Source organism: Sciurus carolinensis, chromosome 3, assembly GCF_902686445.1.
Source record: "Sciurus carolinensis chromosome 3, mSciCar1.2, whole genome shotgun sequence".
Taxonomy (NCBI): Eukaryota; Metazoa; Chordata; class Mammalia; order Rodentia; family Sciuridae; genus Sciurus; species Sciurus carolinensis.
The window spans coordinates 94,064,815-94,090,294 of NC_062215.1; the positions used below are offsets into that span (position 1 = coordinate 94,064,815).

Here is a 25,480-nt window from a genome sequence, read left to right on the forward strand (position 1 = left end):
CCTTCCAAATCTTTAATCATGCAAAGTCTAATGAAGCCAAAAGGCAATTTCTCAATTCTTTCCCACTTCCTTTTTCTCCTGGTAGGATATTTACAAAGAGAGAAAGAAGATGACACACAACTTAGCGGTATAAAAGAGATATATCCATAATCCACATATTACCAAATGAAAAGTTCAAGTGCCATTCTTCACTTCAAGGAGAACTTGAAGGAGAATTGTTTTATTATAGGGTCCACTAATGCCAACTCTAAATTCCCATCCTTTCTCAGAAGAATTTATAAAATCCTTCTTCCATTTGTGGAAAGAAAACCCTCCAAAACTGATGCAGAAAATGACATTTATTGACATTAAAAGCCTCATCAGTTATTTCTCAGTAATCTTTGTTCCTTTTGCTGAGGGTTTTGTTGTGCTGTTTGGCACAAAGGAAACTGGTACCCTTTGACTTAGCAAAGTCCAGCCTGCAACCAATACTCCAGATAGTTTCTTCAAAGCTGGTCATTTTACAAATATTGGATTGAGTCTTGTGGATGCCTGAATGAGAGAGAGATGAATTTGATATAATACAGAGTCATAAAGATCTTTTTAGGCATCCTGCTTTGTATTTAACTGGTTAGTGCTATATTTGCATTGGACTTGTAATAGGCTGCAACGTATCAAAAATCTGTCTTCTCAGCTCACCAAGATTTTTCTACTTGTGCCTCATTCCAGGAAATAATGGTCACACATTTTCTCAATTTCTCAGTTTTATACTCAATCAGTTTTTTAAAAAGCAAGCAATGAATAATTTATGTCTTCATTATTTAAACATCTGGAGAGCATCACAGGACCTACACCCACAAGCAGTTCTTCCATCAGACTTTTTAAAGATCAATTGAGGTCATAGGTTCCATTAATTCATCTCTCTTCAAAGTCAAACCATGTGCCAGACACTAAACATTAGAGATAGAAATAAATATACATTCCCTATCCTCAAGGAACTGGAACTCACAGTACAAAAGAAAAGATATTACCATTGGACAACAAATGTAATAATTTGGGGAAAATGCTATGAGAAAGGCTTCGTAGGCTTATTTTCAATGGCAGGAAAGGGCACAACCCAACCCAACTGGAGGTGAACAATCATCATGATCCCAAGTACCTTGCCAAGTAAGTTTTTTGGTTTTTGTTTTTTCCTGAAGCTATCTGGAAACCATTACAGGGTTTAGAATAGAAGATCTGTTTGGGTTTTTAAAGAGGTCAATCTAATAGGGGGTCATATGGATTAGACTTCCTATTTCTCTTCAGTTACTAAAACTGTATGAATAATCTACTCTGGGGCTTGACAATAATGAAGATATGTCGTTTTTCTTTGACACAGTCCATTAAACAGAACTAGTTATGACTAAGATCATACTTTTATTTGTTAATTCTTAGAGGTCTGTTAGTTTGAAAATATAGCTTTTAAAAATCAGTAAAGAATAAAATAATACATTTCTAAAGAATTGTCTACATATGATGGAATATTTGGTAATCACTCAGTGTATAAGACAAATCTTACACTGATAAATACTTGGTTCAAAAGATCAGTCAAAATGATAGAATTGGTACAAACTTGCATATTCTAGGAGATAATTTATGAATACTAAATATGTGAATTTTTTATATAAGTTCAAATTGCATATATTTTAAAAACTTTCAAGATCTTAAATTTAAAAATATTCTATTGCCTAGCAATGATTCATACTTCATATTAATATTTGATTTATTAATGACTTTTTTCATTAAATTTATTTTAAATAGTGATGTGTTAGTTTGCATGTCCTTTGAGGCTGCATACTGATCTGGTAACCTGCAGCTAAAGTGGAGAAATTATCACTTACCCTCTTTTTTAAAAAATGCTTAGCTCACCAATGACCAGAACTAAACCTCCCCAGTGTTTCATCATCACGTCAGTTGGGCATGTAACACCATGAGAAATGAGGTGCAAGAAGACTTGGGTCCTCATTCTCCGTCTCTGAAACCCTGTGGTCACCCACACAGGTTGTTCACTGCAGTCCTGGTATGTTTTTTATTTCATCGTATCACACAAACTTTGATTTTTCATTATTGCTTCACTCATATTGTTTTCTGAATTTCAATTGTATTTTGCATATCTGCAATAAATATTTTTGAAATAATGAACTGTGATTAGGCTGAGTTTTCTTCCAACCATAGAAATTAAGGAAAAGATAACTAAACAAAAAAAGCAAAGATCTCAAAATTGTATAATTATAAAAATTATAAAAGTGAACTCACTACTATTGTAGAATAATGAAGTGATAATTCTATAAAGTGCTGTAGAATTTGTGAAGCACTCTCATTATCTTATTCCATTTTAAAACAACCCCATGTCATAATCATCATTATTTACATTTACAGACACAAAAACTCAGTTTGGGAGAAATTAAGTGTCTTTTTGCAGTTACCTTTACCAGGAACTAGCACAAGCTGAGGTTCAGATACAAACTTAGCTCTTGCTTCAGGGCAACCACATTTCTTTATAGCTTTTATGTCATTAAGGTATAAAACATATCGTGTATTTAAAATTTTTCTTTTTTGCGACTTGGTATATGCTATTGTCCACTGCTAGCAGTCTCCCCTCTCCCTACACCTCACCGCAGATGGTGGATCATATTGCATTATGCTAAGTCAAATTCTAGAATATAGTAATTAGCGGTAATAATGATGGCATTAAAAACTCTCAGTAAAAAGTTTTAAAGGGCTGGCATACAGCTCAGTGGAAGAGTGCTTTCCTAGCATGCCTGAGGCCCTAGGTTCCATCCCTAGAAACACAAAAGTTCATTAAAATGTCAAAGATTATATTACAGCTAATATCCATTTAATACTGTGCAGCTATTATTGAAAGTTACTTCTTTAAAAATACACCACTTTTTATGTGATTATGTCTGCTCTCATTTAGCTGATAGGTTGATTAATGGAACAAACACAGAAGCATGAAGACAACCTAGTGCACAGTTTATATTTATACTATTATATTTTTTGCCTCAACTGAAATAGACAAATGTCCTAAAATGTAAAATAAAATTTATTTTTCTGAATAAATTCCACTTTGTTATTGCTGTGAGAAGATGAGAAGAAAGATGAAAGAAAGAAATTTTTGATAGATTTAACAGTATAAAATTGATTTTTGGGGGGTTTACTGTGGATTGAATTCAAGGGCACTCAATTGCTGAGCCACATCCCCCTAAGCCCCAGATCTCAGGGTCTCACTGAGTTGCTTAGCACCTTGCTTTTGCCATTCTCCTGCCTCAGTCTTCCAAGTCACTGGGATTACAGTCCCACACAACTGCGCCTGGCTTAAAAATTGACCTTTTAAACAGATTTTATTTTTATAATGTACTTTCAGCTAAAATAAGAAGGTGCTACTCAAATATATTGGTTTCAGTATACACACAATTATTCAATGAATTATGTTTTCATATAAATTTATGTTAGATATGTTTCTAAATAATTTGTTTCATTCTATTATGATTTTCGGACAAGGGTCTTACACTTTAAAGATTTAATATTACAAATATATCTTAATGTTTAAAAAGTGGTTTCCTAATAAATTGCTTTTCTGAAAATCAAATATCAAATTTCTTAAAAAAATAATGAGGGATGAGATGGCTCAAAAGTAATAACTAATTTAATAGGAACTCTCTATAAACAATAGAGTAGATATGCCCTCTGAAATGAAACTTTTCTATGATGTTCATGCTTCTATTTTTATTCTCAATTATTTTTTGAAAATCAGCTACTGTTAATTTGCAATTCTATGAGAAAGAGCAATCTCAAATTTAAGATTAGTTGAAGAAAAATTCCTCATGGTCACTCCTTTAAAGTTCTGTCCTAAGAGTGCAATCTGCATGTGATTTATCAATATATGTGCAGTAATTAAAAGAAAAAAATAGAAATCCACTAGAGCATGAGCTGCCAATGCCAATGACTATCATTCTTCTCTTGCAGATGAAGAAAACTTCAACAACGAATACAAAGAATGTTTGGATTTTCAGTCTTTTCTATTTTAATGATTATTTCATGGCACTATAGTTCTGGTTTCCCATATTTGTTTTCATTTAAAACATTGGTTTTAGAAGAATCTGAAAGAGGAAAGGATTCAAGGATTGAAGATGGGCAAAGCCAACTGAGGACACTTGGACACTCAACATGTTCTTATTCACTACCAAGTGATTGGAGATTTTTTTCTTTATCCATTCCAAGTAGGCCCTTTATGATTGTTAGTACACTTTTAGATCAGTTTTTTTTTTTCCTATCACTTCTAAATATCATATAGGCAGACATAAAATGAGTAAATTAGTTTTTTTAAAGGAAAAAACTTGAAAAACAACAGGGATACACACTTTACTCCATACACCCAAGATCGAATTGCTTTTTATTTTCGATTCTAGTCTTTGGCAAAACTTTGCTCTGCAGAATTTTTTCACCAAGTTAACTGCAGTCAGATTGTTTTGTATATTTTCCCCAATTAGTTCAGGTAAAGGCATCAGAATAGGTCAAGTGGTGGATGTCTCACTGGTCACAGAACTATGCACATTCAAGAACCTAAAACCCTGTTTTTCTTTTTAAATTTTGAGAGATCAGTGCCTTAATTTGCATGAGACACAATTCTTCTATAACATATAATATCAGCATATATACACAGAGAGAGACAGAGAGAGGGGAAAAAGAGCAAGATGACCTAAGAACAGCATGAACCTCAGTGGACAAGATGAGAGTGCATTTAGAGTGGACTTTGGGAGGGGAACAACACCTTCTCAAAGATTGCTATTGCTTAATGAGATTCGTGACCACACATCCATTGTATGGTATCAACCTGGATCCTTGCTGGTTCCCCATAGCCTGATCACAGTTGGTGGTTATAAGGTTAACTCAGTTGAAAACCCAGAAATGTTTTAGGTTTTTTTGTCTCCTATTTCTACAATACTGGAATAAGACTAGAATTTCCCAAGAATATACAGAAGCAATATTAAATAGCACAGCTTGGACTTTCTCAGTAGTGGTTCTGTGTTGTTACTATATGTAATATTTATGTTAAGGGGTCATATTTCAATTTATGAAATAATTTATAGAATACCTATCAGCTAATCAGACACGAACTATTTTCAATATATTAAATTTCTAGCCAGATGTGGTGGTGCACACCTGTAGTCCCAGTGGTTCTGAAGGTTGAGGCAGGAAGATCAAGTTCAAAGCCAGCCTCAGCAAAAAAAAAAGTGAGGTGCTAAGCAATTCAGTGAGACCCTGTCTCTAAATAAAATACAAAATAGGGCTGGGGATGTGGTTCAGTGCCCTGAGTTCAATCCCCAGTACCGACCCCCAAAAAACTTCTAATATATTATGACCTTGGGGCTGGGGAGATAGCTCAGTCGGTAGAGTGCTTGCCTTGTAAGCACAAGGCCCTGGGTTCAAACCCCAGCACCCCAAAAAAAAAAAAAGAATACCTAATATATTATGACCCTTTAGTCAAAGGAAGTCCTGGATTTATGTTGTACACATGATCAATTGTTTTCAGACACTGTATAGAATACTATGGATACTATTAAGAGACAACACCAAGTCTTGATTTTAGTCTTCATTCTGATTTTCTGACAGAAAATCTTTAACATACGGGACTCTGATGAGAAAGCAAACTATCTTTTATGTAAATTTATCATTTAGACACATTGAACAACTACCTGATATTATACAAGTACATCATTCTTCTTGGAAGAAAAAAATACATTTTTCAAATAGTAATAGGACAGTAATACGCCTGCCATAAACGACACACAGATGTCCCTCCTCCTCCTACCTGTTTATTTTAAAGGAAAATGTAAAAGCCCTTTATGGGTAATAATATACAATAAAAATTTTGAATCTTTATTTTTAATATATAAGAGCAAAAATAAAAAATGAAATCTTTCGTAGTACTATCAAGATCAGAAAACTATTCTGGACTGGCAATTATTTGTTCTGGTGACTGAGAATCAAGTATAGTGAGACATCCCCACAGTATACTCAGCATGAAGGCAAAGTCGTGACTTGAAGCACCACTGGTAAGTTAGCAAACAGTGGGAACAACTCTGTTCTAATGTAGTCAGAATGCCATTTTAAATCATTTGATGAAAAGTAAATTACATTTTGACTAACTAACCTCAGGTGAGAATATGAGAATCTATATTGAAATATATTCTTTAACAAGTATCTTTTTTCCTATTATAAAGTAATTCTTTAATTTTATTTGTGGATTTTTTGAGAGTTTCTTCACAGATATTATCAGATATTATGTGTGTGTGTGTGTGTGTGTGTGTGTGTGTGTGTATGCTTATACATGCTGTGTAATTACTCTACCACTGAGTTACACTTCCAGCTTTTGCATTAGTTTTTTAAAAACAATGTTGACTTCACTGGATGGTAAAGAGCATGTCCTGTACATCTTACTACCCAAGATTTCATTTGGCATTAACTGTACCATAGTGAACTACTGAGCAGCTCACTGGAAGTTGGTACTCTAGCTCTATTACTAACTTTGCACCTGAAATTCCTTCACCTCAGAAAAATCCCAGCTAGGGCAGCAATAGCACTTTTATGTTAATGAGGAAAAGGCACCTCTGGACAAATGCAACACCAGGTTAGGACACAACATTTGAGATACACAGTAAAGTCTGGTTCCTGCCAATTTCTCTGCTTGGTTCTTTGTGCAGTGCACAGACTTTACAACAGCCAAGATTCCTACTAATACATTTGCATAGAAATATAAGCATTCATAACCTCCACTCCAGCACCAGTGATGTATATATATAATAAAATTATCATAACAAAAAACATTCATTAAGCAGGTATTTTGAGTCAAACGTTTACATATCACTACTCACATTATCCTTTTGAGGTTTTCTGCAAACATGAACATTCACAGAGATTCTAAGAGACTATATAACATGACCAATGCTATCCTGAAATTAATGATAGAGCCTGGATTTGAGTATGTGATGATTGACTTCAAAAAGTAATCTCTTAATCTCAACCCTAATGTGGTTTCACAAATTATTGGGAACAGCTCAAATGTAAGTTTCTGGGTCTTCCATATACTTTTCACTCCTTGTATCACAGTAGCAAAGCAAAAGATAATCCTGAGACAAAGAAATCTGAAAATCATTAGAAAGTATTTTGTTCATGAATGATGTTTTAACTTTGTTCATGGAATTATTTATGACCCAATTTATTCTAGAAATGATTTGAATATCTCTCAGTTAAATCAAACCATGTGGCAGTATATTAAACAACGAAACAAGTAAACTGGAGCAGTTCATGTCTTTTAGTGGAGAATCTGGAATGACAATACTGCTTTTTGTAGTATGAATGCCAGTCTTAAATGTTATTTTCATCATGCATGACAACAGGACAAAACACTGCTCCTAAAACAACAAGTATTATTACTACTAATAATAATAGGTTTCCATTAATTGAGTATCTACCATGAACAGGACACATAGGTATTTTCTCAGGACCTCAAAAGAGCCATATATGGTTGCTTTTATCCAACCCCTTTTATACATAAGGAAATGATCTGTGATTACTTAATATTTAAAAAGAAAAGAAAATTCTAATAAAACTATAAAAGACTTTTAAGGAAAATCTGAGATAAATAAAATGAGCCAGCAAGATTAAAGGAAAAGAAGAGAAATAAAGGATAAGAACAAGTTTGCTGGAGGAATTAGGGTAGATGTCATAAAATAAGAAAATATATTTGATAATACCATCTGTGATTTTTGAGCCTTCACTGATACCCCCATTGTTTAAACTGAACATAAACATTTTTGAAAAATATTGCTTGATAATGTTCCTTCATTTTCCTCAAGCATAAGCCTTTACTCCCCAGGACTATATCTTCTACTCTTGGAATGGGTTCAGTCCAAGACTCCATGGTTGGCATTGAAGTGGACTGAGATAACAGATATTTTTGTATCCACATGATCCAGAAACCTTCCTTCTAGCCAATGGGAGCAGTAAGATGAAGCAATAAGCACTGCAATGAAATTTCAGTGTAAACTGAAAGTCTAAGGAATTCTTGATGTAAATCGTAACTCTGTACCATTATCACCAATTTTTAATCAATTAGATTCAAATAAAAGTAAGTTTGTTATTAACAGAGAAGGGGGATCCTCTCAGTGGTTACAGATAGAAAGCAGTCTCAACACATCTTGTTGAGGTGGGAGTCTTTATGCATTATTCTCCTTATTTTACCAAGCAGGAAATAGACACAGAGAGAGGCTAAGTGACTTGCCCAAGGACAAAGAGTGAGTCAGAATCAGAGCTGGGAATCGAGCCCACTTCTCCCAGTTCCCAGTGTACAGCTTTTCTCAGCAAGCCATAATGCCTTTCAGATGGATCTTTTCCTAAAATGTATTAACTTGTTAAAAATTCAATATGGGTGTTACATTACTTTTCAACCAGCTCTGTTTTTCACTACCATAGTAGAGCTCTTATCAAAAGTTAAACTGATGGTCAGACGAGCTATTGTATATCTAAATGTTATAGAAAATACCTCATTAAAAGTGGATATATCCAAATACCTAAGATGAATCAAAATCTTTAGAGAATGAGGTTGTGTTTGACTCTCACAGCTTCAGAAAACATGAATGCAGTTTCAAAGTTAAGAACTAGAAATGATCACCCAGACAGGGTCTCACCAACTTCCAGAAAAGCACAGTGATATTGTGTTCACATGGAGGAAGGAACTAAGAAAACAAGGAAATAAAAAACGTGCATACTGAAAATGGAAATTCTAGGCCATTCAGGGACATTCCAGAGGCTCATTTTTAATCAAAACTGTGCTATTTCATTAGTTTACTAGTTACTCTGGAACAGAGGCAGGTACTACTCTTTGTAATGACAGTTATGAAAAACTGGGAACTAGGTAAACCATAAATGATACCTTTTAAAAATGAAATCAAACCCACTGTAGAAACTCATTCTATACAGTAGTCTGCAGAGTCATGGAATAATTGCTCAATATTGGCCCAAATGATCAAACCCATTTGCTGTCCCTGATATATACTTTTCTGTTCATCCCCCATCTGGAGGGCAATAGTCACTACACACCTCCATTTTCAGCCACCAGGTCTGCCTAAAACCCCCAATTTTCCTATGCATGACCTACATATGTTTGCACAATATTTGTTGTCTGAATTAGACCATCGGTTCCTTGAGCACAGAGATAACTGACTTTCTTTTCTCCCTTCCTCCCTCCCTCCCTTCTTCTTTCTCTCCTTCTCTCTTTCCTGAAGTTTGAACTCAGGGACATTACACCGCTGACTTATATCCCCAGCCCTTTTTACTTATTATTATTATTATTTTAATTGTAAGACAGGGTCTTGCTAAGTTGCTGAGGCTGGCCTTGAATCTGGTATCCTGCAGCCTCAACCTTACTTGTTAATGGGATTATAGACAGGTGACACGGAGGTGTTTTGTGTTTTTTTTTTTTTTTAAGCCAATGATGTTAAGGCACATTTCTTGAGAAAAAGATTAGTAAATACAAACAGATTTTATAAAATGTACCTATATTTTTCTTTAGAAACTTTGCAGACAGTGAATTTTGAATGCCTCAATAAGTATTACCATCTATAATCACATCAATTCAGAATTTTACTCATCAGAAAATCAGTCATTGCCATAAATACACTATTGAAATCAAAGTACCAAATAAAATGACACCTGTTGGAACAATCAAAACATATTAGCAGAAGAATTGTTCTTGTAATTGGTTATTACCCTTAAGATAATGCATCCAATTAAAAGTCTCTGATGTTTTGATATCCTATGAGATTCTTGGAGAAGTGGTTGATTCCAGGGTGGGGACAGGGACAATACATGATTACTAAGGAATATCTGGCAGCAGTGTTAGATAGTAAGAAAATGCTCATAAAGGTGTAGGAGTATGTTAGAAGGTTGGAGGTGACAACTTGAATGTGTTCTCAGTGGACACCAGTGAAAAATATAAGCAAGAAAACAATGATGGTATTGGGTTATAATAAAAAATAATGGAAAAAAATATCAATGGGTATATACTGTTATACACTGGTTTAGATACATACATACATAGGGTAGAATTGGTGCTTCTACAGAATTATTCCACTTAACAAATGTAGAAAGAAATTATGAGGAAGAAACCACCTCACCCAAGTGATCAAGGTTAACATCACCAAAAATGAGAGATTGGCTTGTTTCTCCTGAAGTGAGAGACTGCAGAGGGCATACTTCTGTGTGATACTCTTATCAAGAATGTATAATCTCCATCATGATAAAATTATTAGGCAAAGCTAAACTGTGAGACATTCTACAAAAGAACTGACTTTATATAAGCCCAGGCCATGAAAATAAATGATCATAAAGAAGAATGAAATTAAAGCATTTGCTAGTAAGTGGATAGAACTGGAAACTAACATGCTAAGTGAAATAAGCCAATCCCCAAAATTCAAAAGCTGAATGTTCTCTCTGATGTGCCCATACTAGCTCACAATAAGAGGAGCAGAGAGGAATAGAAGTTCACTAGATTAGACAAAGGAGAATGAAGGGAAGGGACACAGGCTGGGAATAGAAAAGACAGTAGAATGAACTGGACATAACTTTCCTATGTTCCTATATGAATACACAACCTATATAAATACACATCATGTAGAACAACCACAAAAATGGGAAGTTATACTCCATATATGTATGATATGTCAAAATACATTCTACAGTCAGGTATAACTGAAAAGAACAAATAAAAATTCTAAAAAAAAAAAAAAAAAGAAAGTAAATGATCAGACAGAGAGACTGTCACAGATTGGAGGACTCTAAGGAGATATGACAACAAAATGCTTGAATCTGAACTGGTTATTGAAATAGAAGGTCAATAAGGTGAGACTGTTAAAATCTGAACAAAGTATATACTTTAATAACATTTATTGTATCAATGTTATATTTTTGTTTTGACCTTATATTACAGGTATGCAATATATAGCATTAAGGGAATTGGGTCAAGAGAGTATGGGAGCTCTCAATACTAGTTTTACAAATTTTCTCTAAGTCTAAAATTACTTCAACACAAAAACTAAAAAATAAAATTCTCTGGTTCAAATAATCAGTGTGGATATACTAATCTAGTGTGAAACACAGGTCTGAAATCTCAAGACCATGTGTGGTAATAGAACACACAGTTGGCCCTTATTAAGTCATAGCATTCCCAAGGAAAAGGAAGATGAAACATAAACCTGGATGTAATCCCATTCGTGTCTCAGCATGAGAATTTGTTACCTATGAGGATCTTATCTCTTCCCTCTTCAATTCACTACACAGTATTTTTCTTCTACTCCTTCCTGTTTTTCCTTTTTTTTTTTCCTTCTATATTTCAATAATTATCTGTGTGTAGCATGGCAATGTTTTATCTCAACCATGTGACTGGTATGTATCAGAAAGAACATTTTCATGCTTCAGTTTTAGAGGGTTAAAGCTGACTGAAATCTCTTCTTAGCATTTTCCCACCATTATTAAGAGACTTCTGTTTCTTAGATGACTTTCAGTGTTATGTTCCAAAGTCACAATTGGGTTGGATCTAATGAACCCTCTGCTGGGTCATTAAGAAGTTTTTCTGTTTCTATTTTCTTGTCCCCTCATTCACAACTTCCTCTCCACTGCTTTATGTCTAACAGGGGAGAGGAAGTTGTGAAGCAGGGATCCAGGGCACTGCTGAAACTCATCTGTGGTTTCCTTCTTCCCAAACCCAGGCCCTACAACAATAATGTAATGGAGATTGCTAGGCAATACGCTAGTCTCTCCAGCAGCACCTTTAGTCTGCAATGCACCAAATAAAATGTCCTCTGTTGCAGACTGTGCCATTGTCTGCACTCAGGAACCCCATAATGGGTCACAGCCTATCTGACTCAATGTTAAATCTGTCAATATTTCTTTATAGCACTCCATTGTTATTTCTTTGTGTGTTATGTCTGTGGTTTATCTTAATCAGCAGTATTTAAAACTTAAAAAATTTTACATACCAATCCAAATTTCTAGCCTTTCTTGAATAATCCAAAGGTCTGGCCATCCTGACTACTACATTTGCAAAAGACCAGAAATATGTTGGTGTTGTATATCATCTGCCCCTAAGGACAATATAGTTGCTTCTAATTTGCATGCCACCCACAGCACTGCACCTTCTGACCAGCCTAGGAGCTGTACATTTTTGTGTTTGTAAACATGCCCTATGTTTTGCCCTTTAATTCATAAAGGTCCATAAATGGGCAAGAATGGGGTTACATTATATGATGAGCAAAGACATTTAAGCAGTCCATTTTCCTCTGGATTTTGGGATCTCAGAAGGTACAGTCAACATTATTTTCCTCAGTGAAAGTATAGAAGCAATGCTGCCAATCATTTTCTCTTACCACAGAAGGGAGAGAAAAGGGCAGAATTGCTACTTTGGGTTCCTTTATTATATTTCTTGCTTTTTAAGGAAGTGTTATTATTCTCATTGCAGAGTGAACTCAACACACAGTGCCTCTCAAGTACAAGTTTGTGATGTGGCAACAGAGCCATTACTGCTGTATTTCACACAGAAGAGAGTTCTGCTAATCCTCTTTGGCATTCATCTCTAAATCTTGGTTAACTGGAGTAGCTTCAGCCTCTGAAAGTTTATTTTTACTTAAGTGATTTTCTTGCTATTGTTAGATTTTTCAGGTGTCTTGCCAGCTTAACTGTCATCGGAATGAGCTTTGTTTATTCTCCTTGGCTCTTTTCAGCAGGTTTAAATTCTGTTCCAAGGGGTCACAACATTTCCTGCCCAAATGCCTTTTATTCTAAACATGTAGGCAGTAATTATTTTTTACTTTACCTAAAATATAAATAACCTCCTTAGACTGATTTTGAACCTTTTCCGATAGTAACATTCCTCATGAAAGAAAGAAAGCCCTTCAGCAGACCTCCGTGTGATGTGAGCAGAGTCCTAGTATGGGAGCATAAATCATACCTTGTACTCACAAATATACAAGTAACCCTTCCCCTTCCTGCTGCTTTCAATTACACAGATTAATTTATTTCCATACTTTCTGGCACCCCTCTGCTAAAGTACACAGCAAACAAATTTACAGAGAGTCCCAAATTAAATATTAATGCAAAATCTCCCAGTTTCAAATTTCATTTGATTCAGACACTCTAAAATTTAATAAAATTTTGGTGTTTTTCATGTTTAACTTATTTGAAAGGCATAATGTTGATTTTTAATGCTGAAATTTTGGAGCCAAATTATCAAAGAGGGTTTTGACATCATGAATAAAAAATGGATTGAGTGGGGCATGGTGGCACATGCCTATAATCCCAGCATCCCAGAAGGCTGAGTCAGGAGGATCAAAAGTTCAAAGCCAGTCTCTTTAACTCAGTAAAGCCAGTCTCTTTAACTCAGTAAAGCCAGTCTCTTTAACTCAGTGAGGAGCTAAGCAACTTAGTGAGACCCTGTATCAAAACAAAACATTTTAAAAAGGGTTGGGGATGTGGTTCAGTGGTTGATAGTCCCTTGGTTCAATTGCAATTACTGATACCTACAAAAAAAAAAAAAAAAAAAAAAAAAAAAAAAAGGAAGGACTGATCGTGGAGCTACACAATCACACACAAATTATATTTCCATACGTGCATCTAGCATAAGTCTACTACACTTACAGGTGTGCTCTCTGCATAATAAATAAATCAGTTGAGATCTTTTGCTTCAGTATTTTATTTAAATATTTCTAAAATTTTATATGCCTGAGTTTTGGATCACTTTTTATTTTAGCCTACTCTCTGTTTTGTATAGGACACTTCTTAAATTTAAAACCAGACCATGGTTGAAAACAGAATAGAAATTGTTTTTGTACACAAATAGTAATGATTATGTAGCATTTACAAGATAATTTCCCAGTATCATGTTACTGATCCCTCAATCTAAAGAAAAAAGAGTTTAAAAGAGTTGAAGACTCACTCCAAGCTGCATTTTTGGTGCACTATTTACGTCGTCTACATAACCTAACAAGAAATTGAGTGAAATATTTTGGGGGCCAAGCTGGTATTATGGTGGTACTTTGGAATGCAGATTTCACTATCAATTTTAAAACTAAACTATGCCTGTGCTCAAGGTAGAGAATAGAAGAGAGACCTAAATTAGGAAAAAAAAAAAAAGAAAAAAAAGCAGAAAAAAATTGTAGGTATGAAACCTGAAAATATTCAAAACCTTAGGATCCAGCACAACTCAATCACCTTAACACTAAGTGTTCTTCCTTCAAATGCTGTCCTACCTTCTTTCTCAGAGACCCTCTAGGTTTTGATATTTTGATAATTTTTCTTTTCTGTCACTTTTATAAACCTCTCTCCTTCCTCATTTTTCTCCTATCATGTTCTCTTTCCTTTTTTAGCTCCAAGAGTTAGAGTTAAATAAACCAAAAGTGTTTGGTAGCTACAAGCAAAGGTTGTTTGAAAAACCCGAAGTTGTACTATTGCTAAACTAGAGTTTGTAATACTTGTCCTGGTTTTAGTTTAGCTGTTTCCATCTCCAGGTCTAAAATCCACACTGAAAATGGCACCTATTATCCATGGATAAGTACAAGGGAATAACCACAAAGGCTCTAATCGACCAAGAGACAACACCAAGTGGGTCATAAATTCTTAACTAGTAAGTTCCCCTGGCCTGGTAGATTCTATAAACATTTGCTGTCAGCACCCCCTTTCTTTCTACAATTTTCTTGGAATTTCCAGGGAGAGTGATGAGTACAGTGAATAGTAGCTCTTTTATAATCTTTTCTCTTTACTAACTTAATCAAATATTCATAACCAGAAACTTCACTGTCAGTACAAATTCTTCTCAATCATGTCAAGGATTTGGGGACATTTGAAAAGGAGCTCTTTCTTAAAGACACTATTTCCTCAAGAAAACACAAATGAATCTCCATAAGCTATTGCCTGTTCCTTTTGCTATTATGCTGGTTTATATTGGTAGAAATATGAGCAAAATAATTGCATAAATTTATCAATGCTTAGACTGTCTTTAAATATATTGTTTAACCAAACCCCAAAGAATACTGTGAGTCAGGCTCTATTAATTCCAATTTACAGATATGGTATGGATAAATATGGAATAATAGGGAAGGTGGAATTCTGAAAGGGAAAAGTAATAAAAGGGAAAGCAATATTATAGGGACCATATATGAAGACCACATACCTAATAATATGAAACATGTTTTGTACAAGTTAATAAGGGGGACTTCAAAAATGGGATGCAACCATTTTATTTAAAAATAAACAACTATTTAGGTTATTTATACCTAAAATAGATATTAATCTGGTTAGAACATTAACCCTTACCTCCAAGATTTATGTTTTGAGGCTTTATTTCATTCTTAATTCTAATATATTGGATGGTGCCACACTTTTTCACAGAAATGTCCCTAAAACAAAGATGCGAATTTCTGTTCTACCTTATATTCATCTCCACTGCTGTCTTTGTCTTTAAGCCACCACCATCTTCTCCAGGACAGTTATGATGACCCCTTAACTGTATCTTTTCTCCTCCTTCTTATTTAACTGTGAACACGATCTCTTAAAAAAGTTCATTGCATCATAACATCTCTGATTAGCTATCCAATTGCTGCTCGTTGTAATCAGAGTCAGACCCACACCTCACCTTGATTTGCATGGTCCTAGCTCACCTAAACTGACTTCATCATGAATATGGCTTCTTCCATTCCCTCTCTATCAAACACATATAATTCACTTCACATGCACAGGTCTTTTTTCTTTCTCTAAGAACATGCCAAATTCAAGGGATTGCATAGGAAGCTCCCTCCTCAGTGCTACTCATAGATACTCCCCTCTCATCACTTAGTGTGAGCAGGTATACCACTCTTCTCCAGAAGATTCTGTGATTATAACCATAGCTCCCCAAAGCATTTTCATGAGTTACATACACTACTTTTCCTTCTTTTTAGCATACATACTTGTTATCTATCTCCTCCAACACTAAAAGTCCCATTATTCTGGTTGCATAGTTGAACCTGTTCATTTGTTCCATTCCCAACACCTAGAACAGAGCTTTCTACCTGCTTATTCAAATTTATTGACCAAGTAAATGAATAAACAAATAACCACCAATCACATGGCTATTTGGGGGATCAAATGATTTCATCAGGGAAAAACTGAAAAAAATAGTTCTTGGCATCTTGAAAATGTAAGGCTTTTCTTACTACAAGTAACTTACATTAAGTCAATGCTATCATTGATAAAATGGGTATTTATGGAATGTAATTATAATGCAACATGTTTTCACAAACATTAGTTATTGTGCTAATGGCAGGTGGAAAGTGTAGGGACGATGCCACATTTCTTTTCTCCAAGTAGATGGAGCCATACCCTATAAAACTCAGGTGGTACCTAGATAAATAAAGATAAGATAAAACCCAGTGCCCTTCATTACTTCACATTTTCCAAGCAATGAGAGCAGCAAGTGAGGTCAAAGAAGGGCTAAGATGTTAGTTTTTCACTGTCAGGATTAATTTCAGAACATCTGACAAGATCTTTAGAAAATAAAACAGGAAGAAAACATCTTATAGAATAGAGAAATAGAGTACAATGCAATGATGGACAGAGGAAAATGTATAAGTTCTAAGTTTTACCTAGTTATTGATGTTGGTGAATGTCAGAGGAAGTCCGATACTTTCCCTAAGTGGAGATTTGTGTACTGTTGTATTACAAACCATCAAGAGGATGCTGGTGCACTATTATCATCTGTGTGGCAGTTATGAGAGCACAAGGACTCAAAAAGAATGCCTGTATTCTGAGTTAGTAGTACTAAGTACAAATCTGACTTAGTTGGTATTTTTAACAAAATCTCCCAACATATGGCTGTCCAGTGGACATGATCTGTAATACTTTCATCCAATAAGGCAAGAATCTTACCCATGAGGTGATACCATTCTCACTGTACTTTCAGAGCTTAGTCATGAGAAAATGCCTTAAAAATTAATAGAGTTGAATAAAGTAGGATATTATAATAAAGCATACTTGCTATTTTAGCACTTTTGTACCAATAAAATATACTATTAAATAGAAGCTTTGGGAAAATGCACACGATGTCTTAGATAATCTAAAATCTCAGCTTTTGAATTCCTAGAGTTTATATTTCAGCAAAAGTTTGAGGTTCCTAATTGCCTCATACACTTGAACTATGTGACTAGAAGCAAATAAATTCAATACATGTCAAAAGTTCTCCCTCTTAGCATCTTTGTGTTTCCTTTCCTTATACATCTTAATTTCTAAAGAAAATAGATCATTCTAAACACATTTCTGTTATCAGCATTATACCTACAGTTTTTCTTTAGCACAAATACCTTATAATACCCTAGGAGCCCTCAAAGCAACCACAACTATGTTTCATTTCTCTTCTCTGCTCGCCCCCTCTTCATTTTGTTCTCTTTTCTCATTTTAAGAAGAAAAGGCTAAGATGACAAATTGTCATTAAAGAAAAACTCAGCGGTAGAAAAATTCTCAAGGAATTATGTATTCGTATTTCTAAAGTTAAGCTGTCTTGGAAGTTTTGAAGGATGTCAATGCAATGTAGAAAAGTTAGGAAGGAATGTCCTATTGATTGTAAGAATAAAACAAGAGACGATCTGTGGTACCTTGATCTTACCTAAAGAAGAAACTTATTCTTTCCACTAAAATGAGGTCGTGTTTCAACAATACCTGCCTTTGGTCTGAAGGCTAAGCCATTCAGGACAATGAGGTGCGAGTCACTCAGGAAGAGATGTCTGACTGTTAATAAGAATGCACTGTAAGATAAAATGTAACATGGGTATCTTAGCATGGCAGCATGCTCTCTCTCCTTCCAAAAGTTTTTTTCTTCTTTTTTCCCATACTTAAAGTTAGAAGAAATCAAATATGAAAATTTACTTTCTCAAGGTACCTATATCTCCTACCAAGAATTCAGTTATAATTTTATTCATTTATAAAACTTTGATGTACACATGGGTATACTGAATCTTATATCTGAGAAAAATAAGATTAAGTAAATGAGCCTATGCTAAGTATCTATTAATTGAAATTAGTTTTCTTTGTTTTTACAGGTAAAGACAACTGTTCAACATGTTGTAGATTTAAATCTATTTTGGAATATTGGAGAAGAAATCCTAGATTTGATAATGTTCCATTATTCCACAACTGGATCTTATGGCTATTAACTAATAATCAATTTCATCAATTAGTTTTGTCTGGAGACTCAGTCAAAATAATTATGTTTGTATAGAGAGATCCTAAATCAATAGGTGAAAAGAGAGAGAAAGAGACTATAATTTGACATCACTGAATTCAGAACAGTAATAAATATTACATATTTTCTAACCTGGCCTTATAGTTATGCCATGAGGAAAACGAAGTCCATGAAATCATTTATGAGAAGATATAGATCTAAAATTGCTAAGGCAGTTTATAGGAGAAAAAAATAGGGAAAAAGCATATAAATTTTGAATGTCTAAGCTTAATTGTTCAGAAAATTCTTGGCAGAATCTTCTGAATGCTGCTTTCCTCTTTCTCTTACATAGAGGGTTCAGGTGTACATGGTGAAATTAACCTGTTATTTAAATTAGAGAGCCCAAAGGAGCCAGAACACTGATTCAATATTATTATAAGAATACTTTTCAAAAGTGATTGAGGTAAATATGCTCATTATTACACATGGGAATTAGTTCAAGAACTAACTTAATAACAAACTGATTTTTGGAATTATTTTCACTTTTAGTATTATTTATCATTAAATAATAGAATTTTTCCCAAGAAATCAATTAGCTTTAAACATCTCCTTCCAAGAGAACTGGTGAACATTCCCAAGGCCTATACAATGTTATATTTCTGATTATTAGGTTGAAATTTTATTCCTATGCTTCTAGTTAATAATTTCTAACATATTAAACTTGGGAATGACAATTCCTTTAAACATATACAGCCAATCCTCAAAAGAGGATAAGAAGTGCTACTTGATTCTTTTCAGTTTGCTTGGTCAGATTAATTTTGCTTCATCCCTCCAAAAACCAAAAATAAAAACCTTCTCAGCACATTGAGTCAAATTCATTTTTTGGTCATTAGTCTGAGATTAAATATGGGGAGCTGGATTTCTTCAGAAAACTTTTTTAAAGTTTTTAAAACTACCTAAAGTTGACTAATTTCTGATAGAAGTTTGGCCATGCATATATTCCAGTTAACTAATTAGGAGGATACACAACATTTTCCTTTATATGTCATTAGCATTCCAGCTACCAAAATATTCCTTAAAATTATATGAATTGGCTGTATTTTAAATATGTGAATTCTACAGCAAATGTATTTTGACACTTATTTCCTCCACTGTCAGATTCTGCAACAACAAAATATTTCTCATATGGAAACTCATTGGAATGTTCTTTTGGGGAGTTGAAAGATACTTCAAACAGTTTTTCATATCACTTTATGTTTCTCAAAGAGGGAGTAATCAAAATAATAAACATTTTATCTGGAGTTTTAAAAAATAAATGCATAATTAATATCAGCCTTCTCCAATTTTCAGGACAGAGCAGTATTTTTCCAAGGTGTTTGTGCCAAGGCAGCCATTTTGAGGGAGAATGACTTCATGTTGGTACAGGCATGTTTAACTTTTAGTTTAAATTCTACTTTCTTTGAATGCATCTATCTAGAATGAAGACAAGTGTTTCCTTTGTACAAGAATTGTTTTGACACACAGCCATAGAAGATAGAGAAATCTATCACTATGTGTGATTGGTACTTTTTACTGCACAGAATCCCTATAATCAGGAAGCAGTTGAAGACAAGGGGAGGGATCTATTTCACAGAAGATGTAAAACTTAACAGCAGAAATATGAGAAAAACACATCATATTAAAGTATGGACTGGAGAGAAGATACAGAGATCCCTGAACATTATAATCCTTTATGAAGACCAAGTTATGCATACCAGGAAACCTTAAATGCAGTTTCTCTTTCTAGTATTCCCTAGGCTCATACAAGAAATTGAGAAGGTAACCAGCAAGTATAGTCTGGGATCCAATATACTTGCAAAACACCAATCTCTGCCTATCCCTAACTTGAATGATAAGTAACATTTAGAAAATGTAATTTCATTACTAAGAATACATTATGAATATCATTCATCAAACACCCTAAGAGAATTTCATTCATATTCAATTAATTTTTTTTAAAAACTCCCCCTCTTAATAATTCTAGAGTAGTTAACATTTTCTACTAAGTTAACATTTTCTAAGTTTTTAGCAATGTTCTCATGTATCTCTCCAATGTTATGGTTTAAATGTATCAAGTCTCATTGATGGAATTTATTTGAACTACTTTTATACTACAAATATTTCCATAGTACATTATGAAATTAAGATGAAAAATATATATTAAGAAATTATTATTTTGTCTAAAGATATTTTAATGGCATCTTCAAGAAATACTGATTTGGATTCAGCTCCCTCCTAAATTTATCTGTCGGGTTTCTCTCTACACTTTTTTCCCTCCTTGTTCTGCAATCTTCATTTTTTTCCTATTATTCTAAGACATTTAAATTTTTCTTTATTTTTCTATAATTTCTTTTCTTATCAGCCAGATGCTATTTGAGTTCAAGGTGGGTAGTGAAGAACACACCCTCAAAGAATACAGACCTCCTAAAAACAAAACTTTAATGATATTCTATTGACTAAAAAGATCATGAACTGCAGTTTATCTTTTGTAGAGGGGAGGGAGATTGAAATTTTGACACACACATGACTGCCATATTTAGATGACTTTATACACAGGCACATTAAAATGACAATAGCAGCATGAACTTTAATTACTTGGAAATATGTTTCCACATGTTATGAGACTCAATTTAAAAGAGACTAGCATCAGGTCTCTCAGTCCCTCTTCTTTTCAGAAAATTTGACAATTTAAAACATACTTCATTTTAAGTCTTAATCCTTATCAAGCAATACTTTGATTCGATATGACATTGTTAGATGACAAATTAGTTGATTCTAAGTGAATCTGATTTATCCTCCAATTTTGACTATTAAGAGTTACAAAGATCTTTCTCTTTTCTAAGAGATCTTTTCTTTATCTAATAAGAACTGACATCAGTGTTACTGCAACTCTGAATCAAAAATCAATATAAACTAAAAAATACACAATATATAATTAAAAGAAAGTAGATATATATGGATTGAACTCTAAACATATGAGTTAGTTTCAAGTACTTTTCTATTTAGTTAAATGTTACACATTCACAAACAACAGAGGTAGATGTAATACAGATATTCCCTATCTAGTCAATACAGTGTAGGAAGCTTACCACTACTCAATAAGTACTCAGAGGATCTAAAAGTGATTTCACAATTTTTGGCATAAAACTAGTTCCCACACTATGGAGCACACAGGTGTTTTCGCATAACTATTTTATTCCTTAAGGACAACTGACATAGCGTGTGCTGAAAGTTACATCTCATTAAACTCTTCCTTGAGTTTATAATCCTGTATCTTCTGTCCAGCATTTCAGTGGGGGAGGTCTGTCATAATGCAGCAGCAACTTCTTTTTCAACTTTCAACAAGATTTCTTTCTCTTACTGCCCCCTCACCCCGCTTTTTTTTTTTTTTTTTTCCAAATGTGATACACCCAATGCTAGCTGTATGGAAAGATGTGTATATATACATCTTTATACATGTATATAAAAGAGTGACAGATTGTTGGCCTACCATTCTTTGCTTGTGGTGCATGATAAAGTACTTCTTAGGGTGTTTTTTTTTCCCCCAGAAGAAAATGAACATTGAAATAAATAATGAAAACTCACAATTATTTTCCATGTGACTGCCTTATATCTTAGATTTTTTTTTCCTTCATGGAACTATTAGGCACTACATACAATCCTTTAGTTATGTAATTTCCTCTCACAAGAAACTTGATTATCTTCATGCTCAACTTTTTATTATATAAATAGTTCTGTTCATTCTGATCAAGGTAGCAACAGCACTATCCCACATAAACATACACAAAAGCCCAGAGTACTTAGCTCCAGATGAGGTCAAATTTCTGGAGATAGGGAACTCCTTCAGAAAGAACCCAACAGCTCTAGTCTGCCAGTGCCATTATATTTTGCTAGCACACTGGGCTGAAAAGCTTCATTCTGTTCATCTGCTGCGGTCCAACTTCAAACAATCCTAAGAAAGGTTGAGAGCTGATTGTTCCAGATCAAACACATCATCATTTCAAGTTAGAGCTATGGGCTTCCATTTTATCAGTACAGTTTTCAACTATTTCACACCAACTTCAAGGCAAGTTAAGCAAGTTCAGAAGCTATGTGATTAGGTGACAATGATATGTTTAAAAGATTATCACTAGCAAGTGTCAGATTTCCTAAAGGAACTCATATTAGTCCCACTACTGGTAAAGGAAATGGCATGTGTGGGTATACTGTAAAGATTATGGTCTGGTTGCCAACAGTAGGTTGGATACAAACACTACAATTCATTCCCCTGCTCTTTCCTATAATGAAGCAATAATTTTCAGTCAGTTCATAATTCGCTTCATATAAACACAGACATTAAATCTCCCAATGCAACATTTTGCCTGTTGGCTTGGCACTGACATCTGATATTTTCTAACTTGCTTTTCTTTTTTTCCTAATTATACTTAAAAGTTGAACTATATTAGTCAATGCAAACTCATTTTATGATTTACAAAACTAGATCTATGATACTTCTGATTTTACTTTAAGCAGTTAACCATTCCAAGTCTGGTTCCTGTGTCCCAGATATTCATCTACTATTTTTTCCCTTTTTCATACGTGTATCCGTTGTCAAAGATTATTAAACTTTTATAGGAATTACTGGTTTTCCAGATTAAAAGTTTGCAGAAAACAGGTTTATTATAATATCCACCTCCTCTTTCCTCTGCTCCCCATACCACTTCCCCTCTAAACTTCTACCATTTATCTGAAAGGAAAAAGCAAGAGCAAAGCACCAGGTTGGATCAAGGTACCCCAGTAGTGGGTAAGTCTCTCAAGGTACCATGGGGGCTCGGTCAAGACCTTCTGAATGGGAAAAAAAGTCAAGTTCAAGCAGGTGCTTGCGCCCTAAAAAGCTTCTAGGCTGATGACGTGAATCTCGCCGGCATCTGCTCCACGAAGGTGCTACAGAAACCAAACGGGGTTGTGTAGACTCTTTCACCTCTCCATAGACCCTGATCCACCAGGTAATGAAGTTAACCCAGGAGCTAAGTTGAGGGCGGACACGCTTAACGCGGAGAATCTAGAGCCCGCAAAAGCTCGAGTTGAGAGCCAAAGTGGAGGGCAGTCTCATGGAAATGCGAATTCTGATCCCAACATCTGCAGCGCTTGGGATGCGCGGGCAGAAGCGCACAATCAAGTCCAAACGCTCCCGGAGGGGACAAAATCAGGACTCGTACATAGCCAAAGGAAGGGGGGTAGGGGACTGTGGGGGTGTCGAGAACTCTGGCACCTGGTTCAGGAATCCCCACCGCACCTCTCACCCCCAAGAGGCCAGCGCACAGTGGCCAAATGGTCCCGGGGAGCGAGAGCGGGGCTGCTAGGACTTAAGTTTCCACACTCACTTATCTGCAAGCATCGCCCAGGAGGAAAGCGGAGGGAGAAAGGGAAGGGGGTGTTTTCCTTACCTTGGTGGGCTCCCACGGTCAGCACCTTGGCGATAGGCAATAATCCCGAGAGAGTGAGTAAGGCGAGGAGAAACTCGGACATTGTGGTCCCCCGGAAAGGAAGCCTACGCTGGAGACTGCTCGGCGGCACCCTCGGCCCGGCGGCGGCGGCGGCAGCGGCGGCGACAGCGACGGCTCGGAGCCCGGAATTGAGCAGCGTCATTTACAAATGTCACTGGGAATTCTTCAGCTCAATGAGTCCAGCTAGTCCGCCTTCTCCTGCCTGGAGCAGGATGTGGAAGGTGTAAGGATGCGCGCGTGCGGGAGACAGAGAGAGTGTGTGTGAGCGCGAGCGAGCCGCTCGTGTGTCTTGACTTTTCAATGCAGGGTACGTCTGATCTTACATCACGCAAGAGGGGCAGTGAGAGATGCCAGCGGATGGGAATTCACTGATTAATCACCGAATCCACCACACACCCCTTCGTCGTCCACATAAATCACATCTATTACTTAGTAAGAGGCATTTAACACAACAGGAAAATACCACCACAAACTGAGAACGCCACAAATCAGAATTATTTCAGTCTCCTTGAAGGGAAAGTAACTCCAAGCTGGTTCTGTAGGGATTTGGGTCTTTAGAGAAGGGGGGGACTTCTGCAATGGACTGAGCCAGCCAGGCGCCTAGAACGCTCTGCATTTACCAGCCAGCTGAGAATTATCAGCTAAAGCACTGGGCTGCTTCTCTGGGCAAAGCGGATTTGATCCCTTTGGTCCTTGGAAGATTCCTAGGAAGGAAAGACAAGCCAAGTAACTGAGCTTCTTAGGGAAATGGTTTCCTCCACTTAACAGAATCGCAATGCTTTCTGAATTGCACTTTTAACTTTTATGCTGAACAGCACTTGGGGACAGGCATGAAAAATTTAGTGACTCAGCAGAAACAAAACCAAAACACCCCCAAAAGTCACTGCCATTTCCTAAGACAGGAAGGTGAATGGAAAAGGCTATTGAGGTGCCTAAGCAGGAACAATTGGCAGTGTGTTTTGTAATAGGTTTCTCTTTTTAAAAGGGTGCCTCCAGTCATTTTAAACAGATTTTAAGGTGGATTTGTTGTTACTTTTTTTGTTTTCTTTTTCTAAACAGTGCAGTGCCAATTTTGGAACTTTTCCAAACCATCAGATGCATCAGAATGAATCAGGGGAATTAAAAATAAAAGTTGTTTGTGTGACCACTTAAGTTTTCAACACGATCATCCAAGTGACTTAATTTTACTTTGCCATTCAAAAATGGATGTGTCCTTAAAACTCAGAAGTCTGAATAGTTGAAGGTTTACTTTCTTCCTAATAGTACCAATGATTCTTATCTAGGAACAAATTGAAAAAAAAAGATTTATATTTAATATTTTAATACATGAGATGAGTAGAAGGGAAAAATGTAAGAAAGGAACAAAACTAAGTCAAAGGATAATTGAAAAGTGAAAGATATTTTAAGCACTTAATGCAGTTTACCGAGTGAGACTCACGGATGAATGTCAGCCCTATGAACTAGCTGTTTTTGTGAGTAAAGTTATCCAGACATCTTTAAATGCTCCATAGAGTTCATTAAAATTAGACTAGATCAAAGAGCATAGAAGTGACTCTGCAGAACATTGCCAAGAATCTGTGAATTTCACCTTCCATATTTAGCATGATTGTAAATACATTGTCTATGTCAATATTTCCATATTTTAAAAATTTAAAGTTTACTTTTCCCTGTAAGTCAAATCATTTAGTGT

At 35.3% G+C, this 25,480-nt stretch overlaps 1 protein-coding gene across 1 annotated transcript in view; it reads right to left on the reverse strand.

Moving 5' to 3' along the window:
- Positions 1 to 24,091, reverse strand: part of Lrp1b (LDL receptor related protein 1B) — a 1,852,169-nt gene extending 1,828,078 nt beyond the window's left edge. The window contains 1 exon segment of the mRNA XM_047543195.1: positions 23,731 to 24,091. Within this exon segment, the coding sequence (XP_047399151.1) occupies positions 23,731 to 23,932 (202 nt within the window). The 5' untranslated portion in view covers positions 23,933 to 24,091.
- Between the last annotated feature and the right edge of the window lie 1,389 nt (positions 24,092 to 25,480).